The 23,521-nt window shown below is 44.8% G+C and overlaps 1 protein-coding gene across 1 annotated transcript in view; it reads right to left on the bottom strand.

Moving 5' to 3' along the window:
- Window positions 1-15,420: 15,420 nt before the first annotated feature.
- LOC146789723 (tetratricopeptide repeat protein 21A-like) overlaps window positions 15,421-23,521 on the bottom strand; it is a 97,499-nt gene continuing 89,398 nt past the window's right edge. Inside the window, exons 2-3 of the mRNA XM_085630130.1 lie at window positions 16,526-16,593; window positions 15,421-15,532 (exon numbers count right to left, since the gene is read on the bottom strand). Of these exons, the coding sequence (XP_085486256.1) occupies window positions 15,455-15,532; window positions 16,526-16,593 (146 nt within the window). The 3' untranslated portion in view covers window positions 15,421-15,454. The remainder of the gene's footprint in view (window positions 15,533-16,525; window positions 16,594-23,521) is intronic.

The following is a 23,521-nucleotide window of genomic DNA, read 5'->3' as shown; positions in this document are numbered from 1 at the left end:
GAATGCAAGCTACCTCTAGGTACACAGGGTGTATGTTACCACAGGGCGGCGTATGTTTCTAAATACATGTTTAAAAATACTGCAGACGTTGTGTCCTACTGGCTACAGGTGCCAACTATGCAATATGGAGAAGCAGTTTTGTATCCTGACAATTCTCTCTGCTGAACAATTGGAACATTATACAAGTCTTTGGTAAAGTGCCCTTATGTCCTTGGGCAAAGTTATTTTAATGTAAAACTGCCAAAAATGAAATGTGAATATTGACTCACCTATGCTCTAATCATCCTCCAAGAATTGAGAGCAAAACATTACACATTTGACTAAATTGACTAAATTGCAGTGTGAAACTAGAAACTCTGGCATCAATCTTGGCTTCCTGCTTGACCAAATTGTGTGATCCTAGGCAAATAATTTCAATGAGCCACCGTTTTGTTCATTATTATACATAAGAGCACCTCCAAACTCATGAGTTCATGGTGTGTGTGCTGTACAAAAATAGGTCTTATTTTAAAAGTCTATAAATCTGTTCCATGCATAATAAGCATCCAGCCCACATACAAATTACGGTCTGGTCTTAGTTCACTTACAACGTTATTACATTGGGGCAAATAATGAACAAGTTACTTACCTTTGTTAATGATATATGTAAGACATTAGTTGTAGATTCCTTACCTTAGAATTACCCACAGGCGTCAGACTAGATCCGGAGAAATCTTTTCATAGCAGTACCCTTGCGCGTCTTTAGGTAGCATCGGTCGACCCCCCATTCGTAGTCTGCATCATGGTCGCCGGAATGACATCGCGGTATCTACTTAGATGCCGCCCTAGCGCGCTGACATCAGTTCTTTACAAGACATTCCACGCCAGAAGCGCAGAGCCATGCAAGACATGGTACACAAAACTAGGGCCTTGAAAGGAAGTCCTTAATCCAAGAAGTCAATTTGCAGAACAGGGAGGATGGGTGGGGCGGTAAGTAATCTTTAACTAATATAGGTCTCTTACAGATATATTGTTACTGGAGGCAAGTAACTTGTTCATCTCAAAGAACATTAGTTATATAGATTCCTTACCTTAGAATAGATACCCCAGTAATACCAACCCAGGAGGTGGGTCTGCGAACTAAGTTCACACCAGGAAGACCTGGAGAACAGAACGGCCAAAAAAAGCAGTCTCTCCGGACTTGAGCTTTCAGACAGTAATGTTTGGTAAACATGTGCAGGGATGCCCACTTGGCTGCCTGGCAGATGTCATGAAGAGGGACTCCACGTCCCAAAGCAGTAGTGGCTGCTGTCGCCCTGGTGGAATGGGCACGCAGTCCTGCCGGAGGCTCCTTCTTTGCCAAAGAGTAACAACGTTTTATGCAAAGAACGACCCACCGAGAGATGGTTAATTTTTTCATGGCTCGACCTTTCTTGGCACCCACATAGCCAACAAAGAGTTGGTCATCTACCCGGAATTGTCTTGTGCGATCTAGATCGAAAGATAGTGCACGTTTTGGATCCAGACAGTGGAGCCTCTTCCTCTTTTGAAGGATATGGTGGCAGAAAGAAAGTGGGCAAAGTGATTGTTTGACCAATGTGGAAAGAAGTAACCACTTTGGAAAGAAAAGAAGGTCTGGTTTTTAAGATTATCTTGTCCGGATGCACAGCAAGAAAAGGAGGGCAGAGCCTGAAGCTCACTCACCCTGCGAGCAGAGGTGATCACCACTAGCAAGGCAGTCTTTAAAGTGAAGTCTGAGAGGACAGTTATGTAATGGCTCAAAAGGAGGGCACATAAAATATGTTAGAACCAAGTTCAAGTCCCACTGAGGCATTACGAAAGGAATAGGAGGAAAGAGGCGTAATGCCCTTAAGAAACCTATTTAAAATAGGGGACTTGAAAAGAGAAGGTTGATCAGGCAGCCGAAGAAAGGCTGAGATGGCTGAGAGATAGCCCCGTTAGCCCAAAGCTCTGCTGGGCCAATTAAAGGAGGAATAAAAGAACCTCAGAAAGAGAGGATCCACAGCCTTTGCTGTGCACCATGCCACAAACTTGTTCCATCTACAGGCGTATACTGTCTTAGGGGAGGGATGCCTGGCTGCCAAGATAACATTGCAGACTTCAGGAGGAAGGGCAAAGGCTGTCAACTGTCGCCGCTCAATCTCCACGCAAGGAGGTGGGGGCTCAACAGGTTCGGGTGGAGGACCGTCCCCTGCTGCTGCGACAGAAGATCCTCCCGAAGAGGCAGTCGGATCGATGGCCAGTTCTAACAGCTCGGGATACTAGACTCTTCGTGCCCAATCTGGAGCCAGAAGGATGACTTTGGCCGGTCGCGCTTGATCTTCAGCACTCTGGGCAGAAGTGGTATAGGCGGAAAGGCGTATAGAAGACTGCAACGCCACTCGCGATGAAAAGCGCCGCCTAGCGAGTGCCGCCTTAAAAATTCCAACGTGCAGAACTGCTGACATTGCACGTTCTCTTTGGTGGCAAATAGATATAACCAAGGCTCTCCCCACTGCTGAAAGAGACCTTGCACGACCTCCAAGTGAAGACGCCATTTGTGATCCATCATGCACCTGCGGCTGAGTTAGTCCGTCCTGACGTTCAGTGAACCTGCCAAGTGTTGAACCACCAGGGAAATTCGCTGATGTTCCAGCCATGTCCAGAGGCTAAGAGCCTCTTGACATAGGGTCCACGACCCCACCCAGCCCAGTGTGTTGCAGTACCACATAGCAGTGGTGTGGTCTGAACACCTGCACTACTCTTCCCCAGACAGAGGGAAGGAATGCCTTCAGTGCAAGACGAATCGCCTGGAGCTCCAGAAGGTTAATGTGGAGCCCGGACTCCGCGGGAGACCAGAGGCCTCTGATCTCTGCCTCTTCCATGTGGCCGCCCCATCCCAGAAGGGATGAGTGTCTCACCACCTTGAACTCTGGTTGGGGAAGGGAGAGGAACCTGCTGTTGACCCAACCCTGGTTCGTAAGTCACCACTGCAAGTGGTGTGCAGAGCGCTCTGAGATCTGGACGCAGTCTGAAAGATTCCCCTGATGCTGTGCCCACTGGAACTTCAGGCCCCACTGCAGAGCCCGCATATGCCACCTAGCATGATCCACCAGCAGGATGCAGGAGGCCATGAGGCCCAGCAGCCTCAGGTTCATTCTGACAAACCTGGGATAGAGACATAAAGATCTTAATCATAGCCTGAATATCCCAGACTCTGTGCTCGGGAGGATATGCCTGAAACTGCGTCGTATCCAGAACCGCTCCGATGAAGAGGAGCTTCTGAGAGGGACTCCGGTGTGACTTCGCCACGTTGATAGAGAACCCCAGAGAATGCAGGAGGTCCGCCATAGTCTGGAGGTGGGAGACGACAGCCGGGGGCGAGCCCACCTTCAACAGCCAGTCGTTGAGATCGGAGAAGACTGGAACACCTGACCTGCACGCATGAGCTGCAACCACCATCAGTTTCGTGAACACCCATGGGGTGCTGGTAAGGCCAAAGGGGAGCATGGTGAACTGAAAGTGCTTGTGGCCTACCATGAACCATAGGTAATGACGATGGGTCGGCAGGACAGGGATGGAGAAATAAGCGTCCTTCAAGTCCAATGCTACCATCCAGTCTCCAAGGTCGAGGGCAGACAGGACATTTTGAACTTCTCCTTCCGGAGGAAGCGATTGACGTTCCTGAGATCCAAGATAGGATGCAGGCCCTTGTCCTTCTTGGGCACCAGAAAGTAGTGGGAACAACCATGGCCTACTTCTGGAACAGGAACTCGCTCGATGGCTCCCTTGGCCAAGAGCTATAACTTCCTGTTGAAGGACCAAGTGATCCTCCGGCATGCAATGGAATTGAGGTGGCATGGATGGAGGGGTAGTCTCAAAGGGGAGGGAGTAGCCCTTTCGGACTATCTGCAAAACCCACCTGTTTAACGTAATGTCCTGCCAGTGGGGGGGGGGGGGGGGAGGGTTGAACTAGGAGGGTTTGGAGGCTGCTGCAGAGGGCATTGGTGGACTGGGCCGCCCACTGGTCCTCTGACCCATGATGCTGGGTCCACGTCACCAGCTGCGCAGCGGCTGAACAGTTTGAGCAGGCCTGTGGCTCTGGGCAGAACGTGGTGGGGCACCCTTCCGTACCCACGAAAGGGGCAAAAAGCAGACTGCATAGGGCAGGTGGAAGCGAGGCCTAAGGATCTGGCCGTAGCCCCAGAATTCTTAAAGCGCTCGAGGCGTTGTCAGCTTTGTCGACAAACAAGCGACGGCCATCAAAGGGCATGTCCAAAAGAGTCAATTGGACATACCCAGAAAATCCACTGGACCTCAGCAAGGCGTAGCGTCCCAGGGCTACCGTCGTGGAAATCGTTCTGCCCAGCGATTGAATGGTGAACTTGGCTACATCTCAACCCTCGGCAACGGCATGAGAGTGTGGCATGGGCCTCCTCCGGGCACTGTGGCAGCACCTGGGCAACCATATCCCACACGGAGTGGGTGTAACGGCCCAACAGACATGCGGTGTTCGCCGACCGCAGTCCCAAGCCGGCGAAAGAAAACATCTTCACAAGATGATTCAGCTTTTTTGTTTCCCTATCTGGGGGGGACCGGTAAGGAATCCACCCTTGGAAGTAGAAGTTTGGACCATCAAGTAGGGTGTTGGGAGAGGAAAATGGGGTTGCCCGAGGCGGTGGCAATCATGCTATCCACAGGAGCCCCTGTGCTGTGCCTGGACCAGGTGCCCAGAAGGATGTCTGAGGGCCTCATTGAACAGCAGCAGGGGCTCCGAAGAGGCTGCTGCTGGTTGAAGCACCTCAGTCAGGAGGTTAGTCCTAACTGCGACCGTAGGAAGCTCAAGGTTTAAGGCCTCAGCCGCCCAACGCAACACCATTACCTAAGATGCCCCTTCCTCCGTAGCCACGGTAGGGGGAGAAAGCATGCCAAGGTCTGGTGAGGGGTCCAGACCACTGGCATCGCACAGCTGTACTCTCCAGTCTGGTTCTTCCAACTGCCCTGCAAGAGGGTAAACAGACACCTTCCAGTCCTCAGCCTCACCTGGTTGCTACTCAGGGCGATGGAGAACACCAGGGTAGAACAGGGGTACAAAAGTAACCATCGGCAACATCGGTCCGGATCAGTGTCCACATCGAGGTGGAGGCCGGGGTCGCCGCCGGCTGGGGATACAACTGGCATCGTAGTTGGCGGAGGGGTCGACATCGGGAGTGGCGCCGGGGGAGGTGTCGTAAGGTCGACTGGCACCGATCCTGATCCAGGCCTAGATCTTTGGGGGCCATTTGGGCCAGAGCCAGCTGGTTTGAAGGCCTAGGGCCCCCAACCGAATACACGGGGCCCAAAGGCGCGCCGGCAGATTCGGGCTGCCCAAAAATGGAGTGGAGAGCTTCGTAAAAACTACGAAGTTGGGCAGGGCTCGCTCCGTGTCCCGGAAAGGGAAGAAGCTCAGAGCCGACCCAGCAGGCTCCGCAGACGGAGCCACAGGACGAGCACCATCCGCATCCCGTGTCGTGTCGGCCAACGGATGGGGAGAATGTGAAGAGCGACGATGCTTCTTCGCTTTCATCTTGTGCTTCGACTTACCCGAAGACTAAGACTTCGATGACTAGTGGTGATGGCAGCTACACGACCAGTCCCGCGACCTCCCTCTTGACCGGGACCTCGAGCGGAGTGGATTGCCGAGCCTCGAGAAGCTTTCGGGACCGCTCCCGCAAAGACTTCGGTTCATGGCTCAGCCGTCAGGGCACAACTTTGGGTCGTGGTCGTGCTCCAGGCAGCAAAGGCACACAAGGTGGGGGTCCATGACCGACATCAGTTTGCGACAGGAGTCACAAGCCTTGAAGCCAGTCTGATGTGGCATTCTTAGTGCACTAGGAGTTAACATGACAAAAAAGACGTCGACAAAAGTCGAAAAATGTCAGTCAGAAAGTGACTGAGGTACTGCTCTCTCCGGATCTGGGCTGGCTGGCGCGGAAAAAGAAAACTGACCACAGCATGCGAGGGCGACGTCTAATTAGATACCGTGACGTCATCCCGGCGACCACGACACCGACTAAACGCGGAGTTGACCGATGCCAACTAATAACGCGCAGGGGTACTGCTACGAAAAATGTTCTCCGGATACAATCTGACGCCTGGGGGCAATTCTAAGGTAAGGAATCTATAACTAATGGTCTCCTTCAGATGTTTTAATTTGTGTTTAAAAGCTGACTTTTTAGAATTACTTTTCAGTGCTGGGATATAATCTGATATGTTAAAGAATCTCTTGGTTTCATGATTTGCAAGCCAGAGTGATAGCGTTTTAAAAAAAAAAAAAAAAAAAAAAAGATCATGTTAAATACTTTTACTGCTCATATCATCTCTCCCTTTTTTGATGGCTCGCCCACCTCAGTTTGCTACTTTTTTGCCGATAAAATTCTAAACAATCTACCTGCCTCTTAGAGGACCCATGTTACCTCGTAGAAACTACCAGTAAAGTGTGAGGTACAGCGTGCACCCCTGTCATTTCTTACAGAATTCATGCAGAGGAAGATGGAAAGAAACCCACAACTAGCCTCAAGAGTTCATGCAGTGGGGCAGTAAGCACCTCTAATTACTATCTCCATATTAAACATTTGTGGGCTGCTTTTAATTCACAGATCATCCCTGCTCCATGCCACTTAGGGCCAGATGACAAGTTGGGCAGTTAGTTCTGTCCCGTGGTTAAAACCCGACAAATAATGTACAACATGGAATCTTTATTTTTCAGGGGTGATAAATTATGCCTTAGCTTGTAATCAGGCCCTTAGAGAATACATGCAGGGAGCAGGAAGCCAAGCTTTGTTGTGCTGCTCTTAACACTTCTTACACCGGAGCCCAAGGGGGCAGGAAGTTTCTCTTCAGCTGCCCTATTCCTCACTTCATACAGTGCAGCTTCATGGAGCAGTAAAAAAAAAACACTTTCTGGTGCTGTTAATACCGCAAGGTGCACCTTCAGGGGCATTAAGCATACCATGAGCTGCCCTGCTTGCCAATTATTACTGGATCTAGCCTAACCTGCAGTGGCGGCTCCTCCGCTATGGCAGAGGAGCATTGCCCCACTGCTTTCAAGCAATGCAGGAAGCAAAAACATAAAATGATTTGTTATTATCATTTTATGTTTGTGCTGTTTGTGGGCGGGACTGCTCTGCACTCTGAGCAGGGCTGGAGAGGAGGGGTTTGCCCACTCCTATGTGCGCAATGACTGTTTGGGCGGCCAGAGTCGTGCGCACTTTCCCCGTTCTCCATGCAGGCTGCATTACAGCCTGCATGGAGAACATGCCCACCCCTCCAGACCCTGGCTGAGTGCTGTGTCACAGCGCTCAAACCAATCAACGCTGCAGTGCATCATTGTGATTGGCTTAGGGGAGGGAGTCTGGCTGCCTGCTTCCTGTTCCTGAAGTCGGAGGGAGGAGAGCAGGAGCAGAGACGTGGGACCCGGCGGCAAGGTAAGACTTTTTTATTCTGCTCACTCCCTCCAGCAATTGCAGCCTCGTCCCGCGTGACCTTCACTCTGCAAGCCATGTCAGCAGCCACTGCTAGCCTGCCAGCATGGAGCTGCCGCCGATGGTCTTACAATGGTGAGGGAGGCCACGAGGCTTTACGGGCACGTGCTGGCACATAACCTTATGCCCAATCAAACTCAGACAAGCTTCTGAAGGGACCTAAGGGCGCATGACAGACAAGCCCCAAATTACTATTATCGGACATGCTGAATTGCCCAACGATAGTACAGCATGTCGGGTATGTATGGAGTCTGTGTAAAGACTGGCTGTAAGCCCACACCTGGCATGCACAATACAGTCCAGTGACACCCTATTCTTGCACTATGTGATCTTGTAGCTTTTACGTGTAAACTATCAGAGCGTTGCTGTCATGTAACAGTTCTAATATGTAATAAGTAAGATACAGTGAGGCTTGGTGGCTAGTGAGCAGATGATACAGAAGACGGATTCCATTTTTAAAACTGTTTCGACAACTAAAACCTCTTGGTGGGCTTGACTGTACACTCAAAACTTTTGGGTAAACTTGGTGTTGACCAGGTAGCAGCTTTATTCAGGTCTCCCATGGGAATGTTCCCTAAGAACACCATAGTAGACACCTTCTTTAGAGTGGAATATGCTTGTGGCATTATATGTACTACAAGTTTATTTTTTGCATTGCATGTTTGTAAACGTGTATTGATTCTGAGGATTCATCCTTTAGGAGATAGGATTACCTGTATGAAGTTTTGCAAATGTAGCAGTACCTTCAGCATACATGCAGATCTATATCGGTCAATTTAGTACATCAGTGCTCTCTTGACAAGTGTCTCCAAAGCCCTTTCAGCCAGTCTATGGGCGGAGGAAGAAAACTGGCAAATCAACTGCCTAACTTCTATGAAAAGGAGACAACTTTATGAAGACATTTTTTTCTAAAACTACTCTAACTTTATGTACCTCAATAAAAGGTTCCGCCACCATTGGGGCTTGCAACTCAGATTCTCCGGAGTCAAGTTAACGCAACAAGAAAGGCTACCTTCGAGGACAAGAATCACACTTCACAACAATGTAGTGGCTACAGATGAAAAGCAACTAGAGCTGTTCAGATTATGTTCCAGACATATGTTGTAGGAATACTTGGTTGAATCACTTAAGGTGCTCCATAAAGGCCATAACCACCTGAATTTTAAAGGGAGACATTCTGCTTTGCTGTGGGCTTCTACTGCAAATAAGCGTAAGTGAATGGTAGTTTGTCACTCTGAGTTATGTAGATGTAAAAATAGCAGATGCTGCCCTGTAGCAATGGATTATTGGGGGGGCGGATGGAGAGGAGGAGGTGGGGGTCTATTTGTATACTCAAACAGAAATGGAAAAATCTCTTCCACTTTGCTGTATAGTGCGCACACAGTGGAATTACACAACTCATGCAGAATTTGAATACACTTCTCAGGAAGTTTGGGGTAACCCAACTCTAAGACCTTGCTCGTCACAGCTAGATTTAGCAGCAGGAGGTTGGATGTAAGAACTGGCCTTGATGCTGAGCTGAAGCTTCTTGTGAGGGTTTACCGACATTTCCAGCAGCATAGAGTATTCGTTATGTCTTGCGCCCAAGTCTGTGCTGTCAGAAATGAGTGAACTGGATATTGGCCTAATTTTTCCTTATGTATATGCTATCTCTAGTATTTGGTCGGCATGTTTCGAGGTATCCCCTAAACCTCTTCCTCAGGACCACATGGGGAACAGCCCCATGCGTACCACTCCGTGATAAAAAAAAAACAAGTCTCTAATATGGAATACGCTAAGAAAAACACAAATGCACACCTAATGTGTGAGCCTCAAATTAAAATACATACGGTTTAAATAACTCGTAGTATCTATTCAGGGAGATAAAGCAACATGGGCATTAGTATACACTGCCTGCCCACCTCTCACGTGGGCAGGTCCATATCATATGCAGTTCCAAGATCAATGCGCTCCTCTATAATTGGTGTCAGTGCCCTTACAAATTCAAACTTTAATTAGTGCTTGTATCCAATGTGAATCTATAAACCACATCAGACAGCTCTGTTGTGAGAAAGCATGGTTAAACATTAAAAACATTTGTAGAAAGGAAAAGAAACTCGTGAAGAAACATCACAAGACTAACATACAAATATGCTGCACATAATTCTAAGAACATACTTCTGTTTTGGCAATACTGTGCTTCACAGATTGCCAGGGTGGAGGGGCTTGTAGTAACCCTAGAGGAATGTGTATAAGGCATTAGAGTCACGCACTGAAAAAGGAAAATTCTGATTAGTTATTTCCCATAGTGTGAGCAGAAAAAATGAAAAACTAGCGTTTCTCAGGGATCCTGGGTTCCTAAAAGGGAAAAAGGGCCTTGCTTTCTTCAACACTCTTCCGTCAATGACACCTACTCATACTCTGGCCGACCGCATATTGGCATGTCTATCGCTAGATGCTGTTTAAGTACTGGCAGGAGAAGCCCAGTCATGCTCCTGTGCGAGCAAAAATTGGACCGCGGTTGTTGAGGAAAATGGCCGCCCATTCTTGGAACAATGTGCCCACTATTTTGGATCATTTTTTAGTATTGACAAAAGAAAGCCCTTTCATGGTTGTATACAAGTGAAGACTGGACCGCGGGTCTGAGGAAAAATGGCCGCCCAGCCTTGGAAACAAATCGAGGACAGTCTTGGATCAATTATTTCTAGTGACGATGATCGTCACGTAAAGTTTTAACTGGGTTTATAAAACCATTGAAAATAACATGGGGTGTAAAGTGAGTTTAGAAAAAATTAGTTTTCATGGAGTCACAAAAGCAATTTAATTTTTACATATAGATATATATATCTTAGCCAGGGCGTCTTAAGGCAGTTGCCACAATTAGGAAAAGACTGCTTTTTTCATGATGAAGTCAGAGTGTCATATTGGAAGGAGGACCACTCCCAATTTTTTTCAAATGGGGTGGAGTTATAACATCATTACGGTGTCTTTTGAGCAGAAAAAAACTATAGTCATTACTTGGCAGTGAAAACATGGGACTCAAAACGTGGCTGTGTTACTGCTATAGACAGGTCGTTGTGTGTTGGCATGTTCATCGCGCCATTACTGTAGAGTTGTATAAGCAAAAAGGGGTCTTACGTAGGGGTCTGTGCATGGCACCTTTGTTTGGAGAGGTGATGTGATCACCAGCCGGTCTTCACAGCCGTGATTCCAGTTGTTTTGTTAAAAACAAATAATCCCAGGATGGTATTGTGGTTATTTTTGTCTGTATCTCCTATGTGCCCATGATGTGCTTCACCTTGTGAACGGCCCCCATAGGATATTATCATTGAGGCCTGTCGTATCTGTGTGCAATTTGAACACCCATCTTTGTTCCTTTTCCAGTAGTTTTTGTTCCAAACTGTCACAGTATGTTATATGTTCCAACACCACCCGTCGCATGTCATTAGGGGTGTGTTTCTTTTCGTTGAAGTGGGCTGTCATCCTAGTGCTTGCCCTGTGGCATCTGATGTTGCTATGGTGCTCACATATTTCTGTGCTGACTTTCCTAGTCGTCATGCCTACATAGTGTAGGTTGCAACAGCATGTAGTCAAGTATATCACCCCTGAGCTATTACTTCCTTAAGTCCCAAGTTGTTCCTGTTTTAAAGGTCCTGTATTAAAGGTCACCTATTTCGTAGTTGATGTTAGGTGGCAGACACTACAGTTGCCACATGTGTGATGGCCTGTGTGCAACGTGCTGAGTAGCTGTTGGTTATTTTATAGTTGGGGTTTTTGGCGAGTGTTTACTAGGATGTCTCTGAGTTTCTTCCCCCTCCTGTGTCAGAACATGGGTAGTGGAATGTCCAATTTTCCGCTGTTGAGGATGCACCAGTAATTTTTTACTATTTTAGAGACTTTGTCTGATGTTATATTAAATGTAGTAATACAAATTGGTCTTTTGTTCTTTCCTCTATCCTCTTTTTCATATGTCTCGAGGAGTGCATCCCTGTGATTGTTGGCTGCTCTTTTCTTAGCTTTGCTAATGGTCTTAGCAGGGTATTTTCTCCTCCAGAGTTTTTCCGATAGGTCTTTTGCCTTTGTTTCATAATCCTTTATTTCTGAACAGTTCCTTCTGAGCCGGAGAAACTGGGCGAATGGAAGGTTTTCTTTCAGGTGTGGAGGATGAAAACTGTCAAAGTAGTAGATAGTTCTTGGCTGTGGGTTTAAAGTGAATCGTCTTGAGAACTCATTCTGCTGCGTAGATGTTGAGGCCTAGGAACACCAATTCTGTTCTGCTCATGGTGTCGGTGAATTTTAGAAAAGGGTCCTGTTGATTGAGCCATTCACGGGAAACATTAGCTTCAGATTGGTCACCTTTCCATATCATAAGCACATCGTCAATGTACCTCTTCCATTCCAGTATTTTTTATCTGTGTGGGTTGTTGTCTGACAAAATCTTTTGTTCTTCTAAGTGATGCACATACAATCCTGCCACACTTGGAGCAAAGGTACTCCCCATGCTGGTCCCATGCTGTTGTTGGAACAGGATGTCCTCAAAACGGAAAAAATTCTCAGTCAGTGCCCATTTGCAACAGTCAAGGACTAGATGATGTGGTGTGCGGTAGGGCCATTCTGCTCCATATAAGGTCTCTTCTTGGATGTCCAAGGTTTCTTTGTGTGATAAGTTTGTGTAAAGGCACATCCAAACCAATGAGGTCGTTCTGTGTAGGGTTAAAGTTAAGGTCCTTAAGTAGGCAAAGTACTGCTTTTGTATCCTTCAGATACGTGTTTTTTTTGTATCAGAGGATGGAGAAATGCATCTGGATAGTGTAGAAATAGGGCACGATTGTTTGGGTAGTGATCATAAGTTCACCTTCTTTCTTAGTGACCCAATCGTGTGTTAGTGCTTCTTCAATCATGCTGGTAATCCCAATTCGTAATCGTTCTGTGGGGTCTTCTTTGAAGCGCTTGTAATTTCTTTCATCTGATAGGAGTCTGTGGCATTCTTTTCAGTATCCCTCAGTGCTTTGTAGGACGATACCTCCGCCTTTATCTGCTGGTTTTATTGTACTATCACAGTTGTTGGCCAGTTCCTTGATGGCTTCTTGTTCTTTCTTTGTGGTGTTATGGAATGTTTTTAGCTTCTTGAATCAATTTCTCTCACTTCTTTTAGAACCGCCTTCTCAAAGGCAAATAGTTCTACCGGTAGCGTGACTTGTGGCGGTGTGAAAGTGGATTTAGGATATAAGCTAGTGTCTCCTCTTTGATTATCCATAGTTGTTTTGTTTCCAAAAAATACCTGTAGCTTTATTTTTCTTATGAACTCATTAAGCTCACAGCTGAGTAGGAACTTATCTAGAGTTGGTGTAGGTACAAAACCTAATCCTTTTTCTAGGACCGTTAGTTGTGTCCTTGATAGGGTATTTCCTGATAAGTTTACCACTAGACTGGATTGTTGCTGGTTATCGGATAGTTCGGTGGACCCATGCTTGCATGCAATGGGGTGTCATCCACAGAAACACGTTGATGAAGCCGCCATCAACACCATAGTTAGGTGGAGCGGACGACGTCAAGGCGTCCTTGAAGTCATAGTCGACGCATATGTAGACATCATTGGCATCTATGAGGCAGTAAAAATGTATGCCTTGCTGTCAAATGGATTGAGGTGCATTTAGGTAGAGTGAACTCCAGGAAAACAACCAGAGCTGTAGGCACCGACAGCGAAGTTCATGAGGAGAGGTATTTGCATTTCTCCTGTGAACTATCCTTCTGTGACCCGAAAAGAGTCTAAGAAGGACCTTAAAGCGCATCTGGAGTACCGTACTCCTTTGCTGTCCTCATTTGACATGTATTCTGTTAGACACCATAGGAATATCCTTCTCTCTTACCTTACAATGGTGGATACAATAAATAAATCCATAAGTGGAGTATCTGAAAGAAAAACAATTAACTCAACCACAGTCACAGGGTCTAGAGTGCCCCCCCCCCCTTTTTTTTTTTAAACTGCTTCTGTGGTAATAATAAAGATGAAATGTAAGAAATATGAGTTGGTATAGCTGAGCAGAGCTCAGGAGACTCCCTGCATACGACGTGCAGTAAAAAATCTGAGGGATCCAGCCTCTGTTGGACGTGTTCTAAGAGAGTGCTGTCACCTGATTGGTTATAGTTCAAGTTTGGTCCATTTTTTTTTAAAAGAACAAAGATAGGCTATTAAAATGTCTTTGCATTACCATTATAGCCTCGTATAATATTAGATAATGCTTTACTATAGTACCTTGGGACTCCCACCTCAACGAAGGGGAATGATCAAGCATGTGAATCTATGAAAGATCCAATACTAGATGAACATTGTTCAGCTCTTACATTCCATCGATGATCCAATTTCTATTACACTGCACCTCAATGAGCTAGGGGTGCAGGTGGACACCTGCAAAATCTACTTTGCTCTTATAGGGGCTCTGGACTAGGGCTAGTGAGTCCTTCACAGCCAATGAGAGCATTAAGAGGCATCAGATGCATTTAAATCCTCTGGTACTATGTCCTGTCAACTCTATGGACCATGATTTGCTACTCACCAGGATGATGCACAACGCTTTCAAATCAATGGCATTATGCAACTTAAGACTACTTTAATGGAAGGCAGCCTTTTAGTGCCCGTAAAATCAGTGAGGTGCATAAGAGAGCTTAGAGCCCTTTGTGTCTTAGAGCCCTTTACAATGTTTTACAGTGTCATTCTTCAAGTTCATCCTTCCTTCTTCTCTAAAATGTTGTCAGATTGTGACCTAGATTGGAATTTGGTTATTCCCACTTTCTTCCCACCGCACAAGCCTCTTTGCTGAGGAGTCTAAGCATAACTAGACTTATCTAGATTAAACCAGGCATATGTGTTTGCCAGACCTGCTTTTTGTGAACCTTGAGGGTAATAGTGCTGGCACAGTATGTCCTAAGGCCACCATGTCTAACTGGATAACATCATGCATCACCCATCCTTGTTCCTGCTTGTACACAGCCCCAAGGAATTATTTTCCTTAATGACTGAAAAATTCAGAATAAATGGCAGGCATTAGTCTCCGCATCAAATTTTATAAGCTAGATTTTGTCAATGATACTAACCTATTTCTTACCTATAATCTTACTCCCACATGGAGAAGTATGTTAGTGCATGAGGCTTCTTAATAATTATTTGATCAGCAGAGTCAAATAGATTCTCACTGGGTCACTGGAAATTGATCAAAATGGGATAGGTGATTCTATCGCAAAGAAACAGGGATTGTAAATGACTCTCCAACACTTAATTCAAATAATATCATAAATCGTGCCTTGAAAATGTATTTTTATATGTGACATCGGTTGCATGAATTACACAAACATAATTGATTCAAATTATAGATATATTTATTATAACAATATAAAAATATAACTTTGTACAATATATGAAAGGCATTAGAATTCATAAATAGCACTATGAACACTATCCAGATAGTTATAAGATTGCTACAGAATAACTCTTCCGGTATAGACGAATAGTTCATTTTCTAATATGATGTTCAGATGTGCTTTGACCATTTATATTCTTCATTAAATAGTTCCCTTTGATAAAAAAAAAGGTCTGTCCAATGGGTCTAAAATTATATTGTGAATATTTCAGCATTTTGGCACTACAATATAATTTTTTCATAGTAATATTAGATTAGATGAAACCTTTATTATATCTTTAGCAATTTTATTATGCTTTCAATGTATCAATTAAACAACCACAGTCGAAATAGGTGGAGTCTTCACAATGGGAAAGATTTGAGCAGATATGTAAAATTGGTGGGGTGAACAGAGAATTGTAACTTTTAGCATATTGGCTAATTCAAGGGCCACAAGATGCAAACATCTTTGGAGTATTACCCATAGTTTTTGCCACCATTGAAAACTGAATAGACATTATGAAACCAAAAATCTCATTCAACTGGCAACTTTAAGCAAATTGGATACTTTTATTCTTAAGGTTTAAGAGCTGCTTGAGCCTTTTCCAGAATTTCTTCTCGAATCCTCGGGTAACTGGGATGAGTTTTAAGAACCTGAAAGCAAGAACAACAGTCTGTAAGGTGAGTGCATTTCCAAACATAATAGACAAACCAGTAGCGCACTGGAATCATGGGAGCAGCACTCAAGATAGTGGAGAGGCATGGAGCCAATAATTAAGCTTTATAGCCTGACAGTGGGCAATCCCAGCCATTAAAGACCCAAGCTGAACGCAAGTGCCTTTAACAAGGGAGCGGGCTTTTGATGGACAGGATATCTCAGCTACGGCAGGCTATAAAGCTATCAGAGCATTCTGCTCCATCAGGACAGAATGTTCGAATTAGTAAAACAAAGGCCTCATGGAGCCTGAAGGGGTCAAAATCCTCTCGGGCTCCATGAGGCTTTTGTTCTCAGCTGTCGCTGTGAATGTTCTACAGCTAACAGCCACGCGCAGGGCCAATGCTGTTAGCTTTTCAACATTCACAGTAAGAGTACTTAAAAAGGAGCTGAATTCAGCCCCTGGTGCTCCCCAGCTTGGCTGAAGTGCTTTTTGTATTTCAGCCAAGCAAAGGAGACCCAGGAGCTGAGCAGCATTCCCCCACCCTACTTCTGATGCTCAAGTGACTCTGAGCTAGGGAGGGGGAAGGCTCCGGTGTGCCCTGCAGCACAGCCTCTGCCTTTTGCTTTCCCCTGCCCACTCCATGTATTTTGGAGAGGCAGGGAAAGAAAAAGGCAGAGGCGGTCTATTAGAGCTTTGAAATGTTGTGAGGCAGGAATATACCAGTTCCTATAGGCCGCTGTTGCTCCATTATCTTCAATGGAGCACTCAACATTCCATTGTTCTAATTGGTAACATACGTCTTCTCCAACATTTCAATGTTTGTCATTCTGTATCTCCCTATTTAATTCACAACAGTGGATGACATGTTTTAATAGCCATGTACCCCTCATGCCTGAAGCTTTATCAATATTTAAAGGTCTTCACTCGGTTTATAGACCCTTGCCTGTGGCTCAGGCCTTTAACTGGGGAAATAAAAAGCAAGACTTACCTTGTGACAAATGTCTATTGCATTCAGATATTTCTTCCCCTTCAAATAATTGAATGCCAGTTTAAAACCTAGAAAATTAAGGTGGAACAAGAGTAAAAATAAAATATATAATATTTACCAACCCACCTGAACACAATCCAACGTTAACATGTTTCTCGTTCGAGTGTAATCATTGTAACAAAACTACACAAGTCTACTTAGAGAGTAAGCTTGAGTGCAAAAGTTGCAAGAGCTCACAAGAATGGCTATCAGGCAGATGCTCTATGAAAAACCACAGTTTTATTGTAAGGCTGCACGGATGACATGGCCGAGTGCTCCCCTTGTTGATAAAGAATGTGGTTGTTGCTTGTGTTGATCAACACTGAAAAGGAAGGAAAGAAATATTGTGGAGCTAGAAAAACTACCTTAACTCCAGCATGTTGATATGTATGAGGGATTTTAAAAAAGGATTATAAGTTGCAATCTTGGAAAGTCCCATGGCTGTACTCAAATCATACTCCGAGGGCTCAGTAGTGACCATCGGCTGATGGCTGGAGGAAATTAAATGACTCCTTGAGACCACTATTGAAGGCCATACAGGAGATCCTGGAAAACTGTCAACAATGGAAAATTAACCATGCCCTGCTCAAACGACTGGAAGAAAATCATCTGTGAGTGAGAAACTTCTTTCAATACTAGGTAGGTCAAGTTGGAAGAGTATAACTACTAATCCAATGTTATAGTAGGCGACAGGATGATCCTGTCGATCCTGAACACGCCCATAGAGTGCCCTTTTTCAAATCTAATAACATGTCCACCCCAGGGACACCGATTTTCCAACCTTTGTGCTACGAGCATACAGAACCTATCCTATCACATATGAAGAAGACCAGGTCACTTCTCTGCCAAGGCGCAAAGATCAACATTTCCCAGGACTACGCCAGAGATACAGTTATCAGGAGAAAAGGGTTTTTAGACCTCAAATGAACACTGCTGTACAGAGCAATCCAACACTCTCATTGATCCAGCCAAATTTAAGATGGTTTACCATGAAAGACCCATGTGTTCTTTAACCCAGTGATTTGTGAGTGTTCTTAGACAACGCTATAGAGTCTCACATGGAAGACTGAGTGGTCCTGGTTGATGACAATACTCACTCCACACCTCAGATTCACAGATCACTGCTGAGGAAGTATTGTCGCCAGAGGGAGTAACAGTCGACTGAGGGCCCTATGGCTGGAGGTTAGATTATACTACCTGTGTTCTTACATACAAGTTAGCCCCCCAACAAGGCATTGGTCAGCGGTGTGAAGATCTGTAACCGCAGGGGATATTGCGCTTACCGTTGATATAATTGTATACATGATACCCCTCGTATACCAGATTTATGCCTTTGAGTACAAATGTATTTGTATGCTGTTGTGATTGGATATATTGAACTACCTGTCTCTGCCACAATCGCGTTTTTGAGTTGTCTGCATTTGGGTTTATGCTGAAAACAATAAAAAACAAATATACACTCACTCCACATTTGGTCAGCCCACCTAAACGATATCCTTTACAATCTATCACGATGCTTTATAAAACCAAGTACAGTTCTAGTGTTCATATTGCTTGTAACATTTTGATTGTTTTGCTTTTCAGATTTAACCTTATACCACATGCTCCCACATACTATTCATTTTCCATGATTGATCCACACATGATACACACATGATCTATATACCATAATCTCTACCTACCCTGCATCACTGCACCATGTTCATATAGCCATATACACAATACACGCACTGTACTTTTCTCCCCAGTACGTCTTCTCCTAACATGACATATTACCACTGATGTGTGTAACTATCTTCCACATGGTCTCTGCCTATGTAGGCTATGTGACTTTGACCTGTCTCATGCTTCACTCATCACCTCCTACGACATGTTCTACTATTATAATCATAGGTCCTGCACTCCATGGTAAGTCCCACATTCCCCTGATGTGTTTTCCAATGATCCGTCATACGGTCTTGCACGGAACCAGACACATGACATATCAGGTATCATATATATTCTAGCCTTGTGTGACCTCTCAAAATGGACCTTCGCTCATTGTTCCCTGTCTAGTAAGCAGCTGTCCTGCCCACAAACTATTTGAGCGCCTGGGTCATGTCCCCCCTCACCTTCCCATTCATAATATGCTAGGCACAAAGTTTCCCATCATAAAGTTCTATTACCTATGCAATGCCCCACTACAGCTACAGTGTTTATCCATGACACTTTATCACACTTCAAGCTACATCCATCTGCTCGCATACAGCAAGTCCACATTATAACGTCTCTTGACACCTCACAATGTCTCCACACACTTGTTAATGTTTATGTGCATGTATATGCTCATGTATTATTATCCTGGTTATTGATGTTGACAATGGTTGTAATACCGTGCATTAAGCCATGTGTTTTACTCGCTAGCATTTATTGCCGGTCAGGGTCCTACTGGTTATATACTGTTTACACCTTGTTGTTCCACATGCGTTGTTGCGGGCTCGTGCCCTCCTTTTTGCGCTTATTGGTTATATCTCATTGCTTATATCCTGCAGCTGACATCCACTGCCCCACAATCTACACCTCGCCTTTTCAGACTTTTTTCCCAGTTGGAGAACGATTGCTCTCCCCACCATGACACCCTGACTCAAACACCACTATTCTTAAAGTGATTTCACCTAAAGCCAAAGGACTCAACCACCCGGTAAAGCACAGAAAGATTTATGATACTGCCACTCTATAAAAGGCAGTTTGGTTTTCTTGCAGGAGACCAAAATTACACATTCAGATGCACTTTCCTTCCGTACGGGTTAGGTATCAGACATTGCTTGCTTGCCCGCCAACACCCAAAAAACTGAGTTCTTACACTGATCTCCAAAATTTCAGAGCTCTCAATTATTTCATCGGAACCAGATAACAATGGTAGATGGTTAATTACACAACTACAAAACCCCACCACAGAAATCTATGCAGTGAAAGTATAAGGCCCCAACATAGACAACCCTAAATTCTGGGATGCCCTTTCTGCCAAACTTGCTCTTTCCCCGGATGCGAGGATTATACTTGGTGGCGATTTCAACCTTCTATTGGACCCTCTCTTTTAGATACAGAATCCCTACATCTCAAAGCGCTTCACGCCCCATGTTCGGCTCACAAACTGGCTGATGTCTGGAGACTCCACAACCCCACTGGCTGCGACTTTACCTTTTTCTCACCTCCTTATAACTCTTTCTTCAGAATCAACTACCACATGGGGATTCCACTCTCCTTCCACAAGCCGCCTCTACCTGTATACAACTGATCCTTATTTCGGATCATGCAGCCATCTCATTGCAACTCCAGCTCCTTCCCCCTCCCCGAAATCAAAGTCCTGGCGTATGAATTTAGAGATCCTGGAGGACTCGTATGCGGTGAAGGAACTCCACGATGAACTATCCCAATTTGTTCTGATAAATTATAACTCTATCCTCTCTGGGACTCCCTGACATGCTATTGTAGAAGTAAAATAACAGGTTGAGTGTCGTGGGAAAACAGACATAAAATCATCCCTAGACCTATTGTCCTCAAAAATTAAATCGAAAGAACTGAGTTACCGGCAAAATAATGACCCAGCTACATTAAGACAACTTAAATGTGAATTTAAATCCATAGTCAGTAAACGCATGCATCACTGGGTCCATACACAAAAAGGCAAAAAGTTGTGCTACCTTAAAAAGGCTGGTAAGTCCCTGGTGGCCTATCTGTAGTTTAAGTGTAACTCTAATCTCATCCAAAAGATCAAAGATGGACACTACAAACTTCAACTGAAATGATACAAAAAGTCAACATTTCTACACCAAATTATACACTCCTTCGACAAACAGGCCTTTTAACGATTGCTCAAACTTCCTGAAGTCCTTACGAATCAAGCAAATCTCCAACTCTGATAGAATCTCGCTTGCCAATCCAATCACAAGTGAGGAGCTCATTCACGCGATAAAAAGTATTCCATCTGGTAAGGCACCGGACTGATTCTAGATCACATTTTATAAAACCATTCTCCCGCTCCAATATCACCACATTAGAATTGACTCTCTCTCACTGTGCTACTGCTGGCTCAGAATCAGGACCCGCGTCCAAAGCCACCATAGTGGTGATCCCAAAGATGGTAAGGACCAATCTGACCCCAACGATTTTAAGCCTATTTTCCTCATCAATATGGAAGCTAAAATCTATGCACAAATTCTTGTAAACCGTCTCACCGCCCTGATTCTCAAACTAGTCCACCCTACTCAATCTGGTTTTATCAAAGGACGCCTAGTTAGTGACAACATCCGTCTCTTCTTTCATATTACTGAAAAAGCCTCCAACCCGCTTTCCCCACCAGTGGCATCCACAGCCCTGGACGTGGAGAAGGTTTTCGACAAGGTCTCCTTGCCATACCTCAAAGCTGTTCTCTCGAGACATGCTTTAAGAAAAGAATTCACAACAATGTATAAAGCGGGTTAGCCCTGTTAATCCAACCGCATCTGGGCAAACAAGCATACATAAATACAAGTAATGCGTTGGAACCAATCTATCCTAAACAATAAATAGATGGACAACATCAATTATTCCTTCGAAACAAGGTTCACTCTCTGGATTAATCAATCAATTCATAAAGCTTTATTCGGAGCTTGACAACAAAGTCCATAAAAGCAGTACACATTAAAACATCGATGATACACATGGGCTAATAACAAGAATAATTCATATAAAACTTCATCAATGGGGTTAAAACAGAAAATACATAAAATACAACAATATCAATTTTAAAAGATGATAATACTAGGCCTAGCCTTGATGGCCTTTAAAAGGAATGTGGCTGTAAAAAAACAGACATCGGGAGAGGGGTTAAATATCAGTTTCATGACATCCTTAACTGTTCTGACACCGAGTTTCTTATACAGTGGTTTTAAAAATGCAATACGGTAATTACCATATAATGGGCAAAACAATAAAAAATGCATTGTACTTTGGGCTGTAGTTCCATCACAGGGACAAGGACCCATGGGGTATTTTTTGGTATTAGGAAACGCCACCAAATGGTGAACAATTCCGAAGCGCAGTCTAGTTAAAACGAACCTGTGAGAGGGCCTAGTAACAAAGCTCAAATAAGATTGATAACCTGACATCTCACAGCAGCTGTCATAGAGCTTGCAGGTGGATAAATTGCTACTGGCCTTCAAATGTTGCTCAAACTTTAGTGACAACCAAATCGACTTCATTTCGCTTTTGGACATACTATTGGCAGCATAACAGTCCTCGTATAGATTAACACCATATATGTCCTTAAAACTGTGCATGACAAATTTTACCCAGGGGATCTTCAAATGATTATCTAGAGATAAACAATCCTTGATAATAGCTCGGTTCATGGAGGTCTCCTCCTTAGCCCAGATCGCACGCCACAGCATTAAAGGTCTATGGGCAATGGTATCTAGAAGATGGGATATTCCGAATTCCCTATGGACCAAATGCGTGGATGCTGAAGTAGGCAAACAGAGTAACCTTTTTAAAAACAGGTTTTCCTCCACTTGGAGACTCCCAACCGAAACATGCCCCCAGACTCCTGCTCCATAAAGGGCAATTGAAAGGCACCTCATTTGGTAGATCTTCAGCATGTCACTAATCCGTTTATCCCCGATCTTAGAAGCGAACGTGAATACCCCGTGAGCACATTTCGCCATTCTTGCTCTAACGTGGGTGACTTCGCTGGTCCAGCTACCTGTTTTGGAAAAGGTAATACCCAAGTAGTTAAATGTATCTACCGTCTGTACCCTCTGTCCTTCCATAAAAAATGAATGAGGTTTTTTACGGCCCTTACCACATTCCATGACAAAGGTCTTTGTTTTGTTAATGACCAGCTTCCTTTCCCCAATAAACAAGGAAAACCTGTCCATGAGGCGTTGGAGGCCTACAGGGGTCCTAGAAAGAAGTACTGCATCGTCCGCATACAGTAATACTGGGATATAGGAGTCAAGAATGGTTGGGGCATCTGCCCCCACAGACCTTAAGACAGAGTCTACCTCGTTGATAAAAAGTGTGAAAAGCAATGGGGCTAACACACACCCCTGCCTGATGCCACGCTTAACTGCAAACTTAGGAGTACACTCCCCGCCCGGGCCGTATCGAACGCTAGAGCTAAGGTTAACGTACAGTCTGGCCAGGAAATGGACAATGCCCTCCGGTGCCCCCATACCAAGTAGTGTCTCCCAAAGAATCTGATGATTAACCATATCGAAGGCACTACTAAGGTCGGCGAAACAGAGGAAGAGGGAACCTTTCTTGGCCATAGTATATTTCCCAATTAGTAGTTCTAGGTTGAGGCACTGTTCAACTGTGCCTCTACCCTTCCTGAATCCATATTGGGAATTGGCCAAGATATTATTATCTTCGGCCCATTCTTCTAGTCTGACAAGGAGCACCCGGCTCATAATTTTCAAGGATGAATCGAGAAGGGAGATAGGCCGATAGTTCTTAGCATCACCCTTCTCCCCCTTTTTATAAATGGGAATAATAATAGATTCCTCCCATGTAGGCGGTGCACCATGTCTCACAGCAGTATTAAATACCTTAGTCAATAATGGGCCCCAGATTTCAGGTTCTTTTTTGTAAATATCCACCGGCACACCATCAGGTCCCTGAGCCTTCCCACCTTTACTTGCAATAATGCATTTCTTAACCTCGGCACATGTAATATCTAGGGGAATAATTGGCCGGACCCCACCACCATTGTCTATGTGTTTATCAGAATCAAAAATCAGGGAAAAGTGGGAAACCCAGCTTTCCACGCTAACGTTAGCTGACAGAATAGGCGCAGCCTCGTCCCTTAAGAAAGGGCTGTTGACTGTGGCCCAAAACAGCGAGGAGTCAGAGGTTTCGGCGGCCCGGTCTAACTTATCCCATGCCTCACGCTTAAGTTCTGCCTTCCTGTCTGACACGGCTGCCTTATAGGTTGCC

The sequence above is a fragment of the Triturus cristatus genome, chromosome 10, assembly GCF_964204655.1.
Source record: "Triturus cristatus chromosome 10, aTriCri1.1, whole genome shotgun sequence".
Classification (NCBI taxonomy): Eukaryota; Metazoa; Chordata; class Amphibia; order Caudata; family Salamandridae; genus Triturus; species Triturus cristatus.
This window is presented reverse-complemented; position numbering and strand designations above follow the sequence as displayed.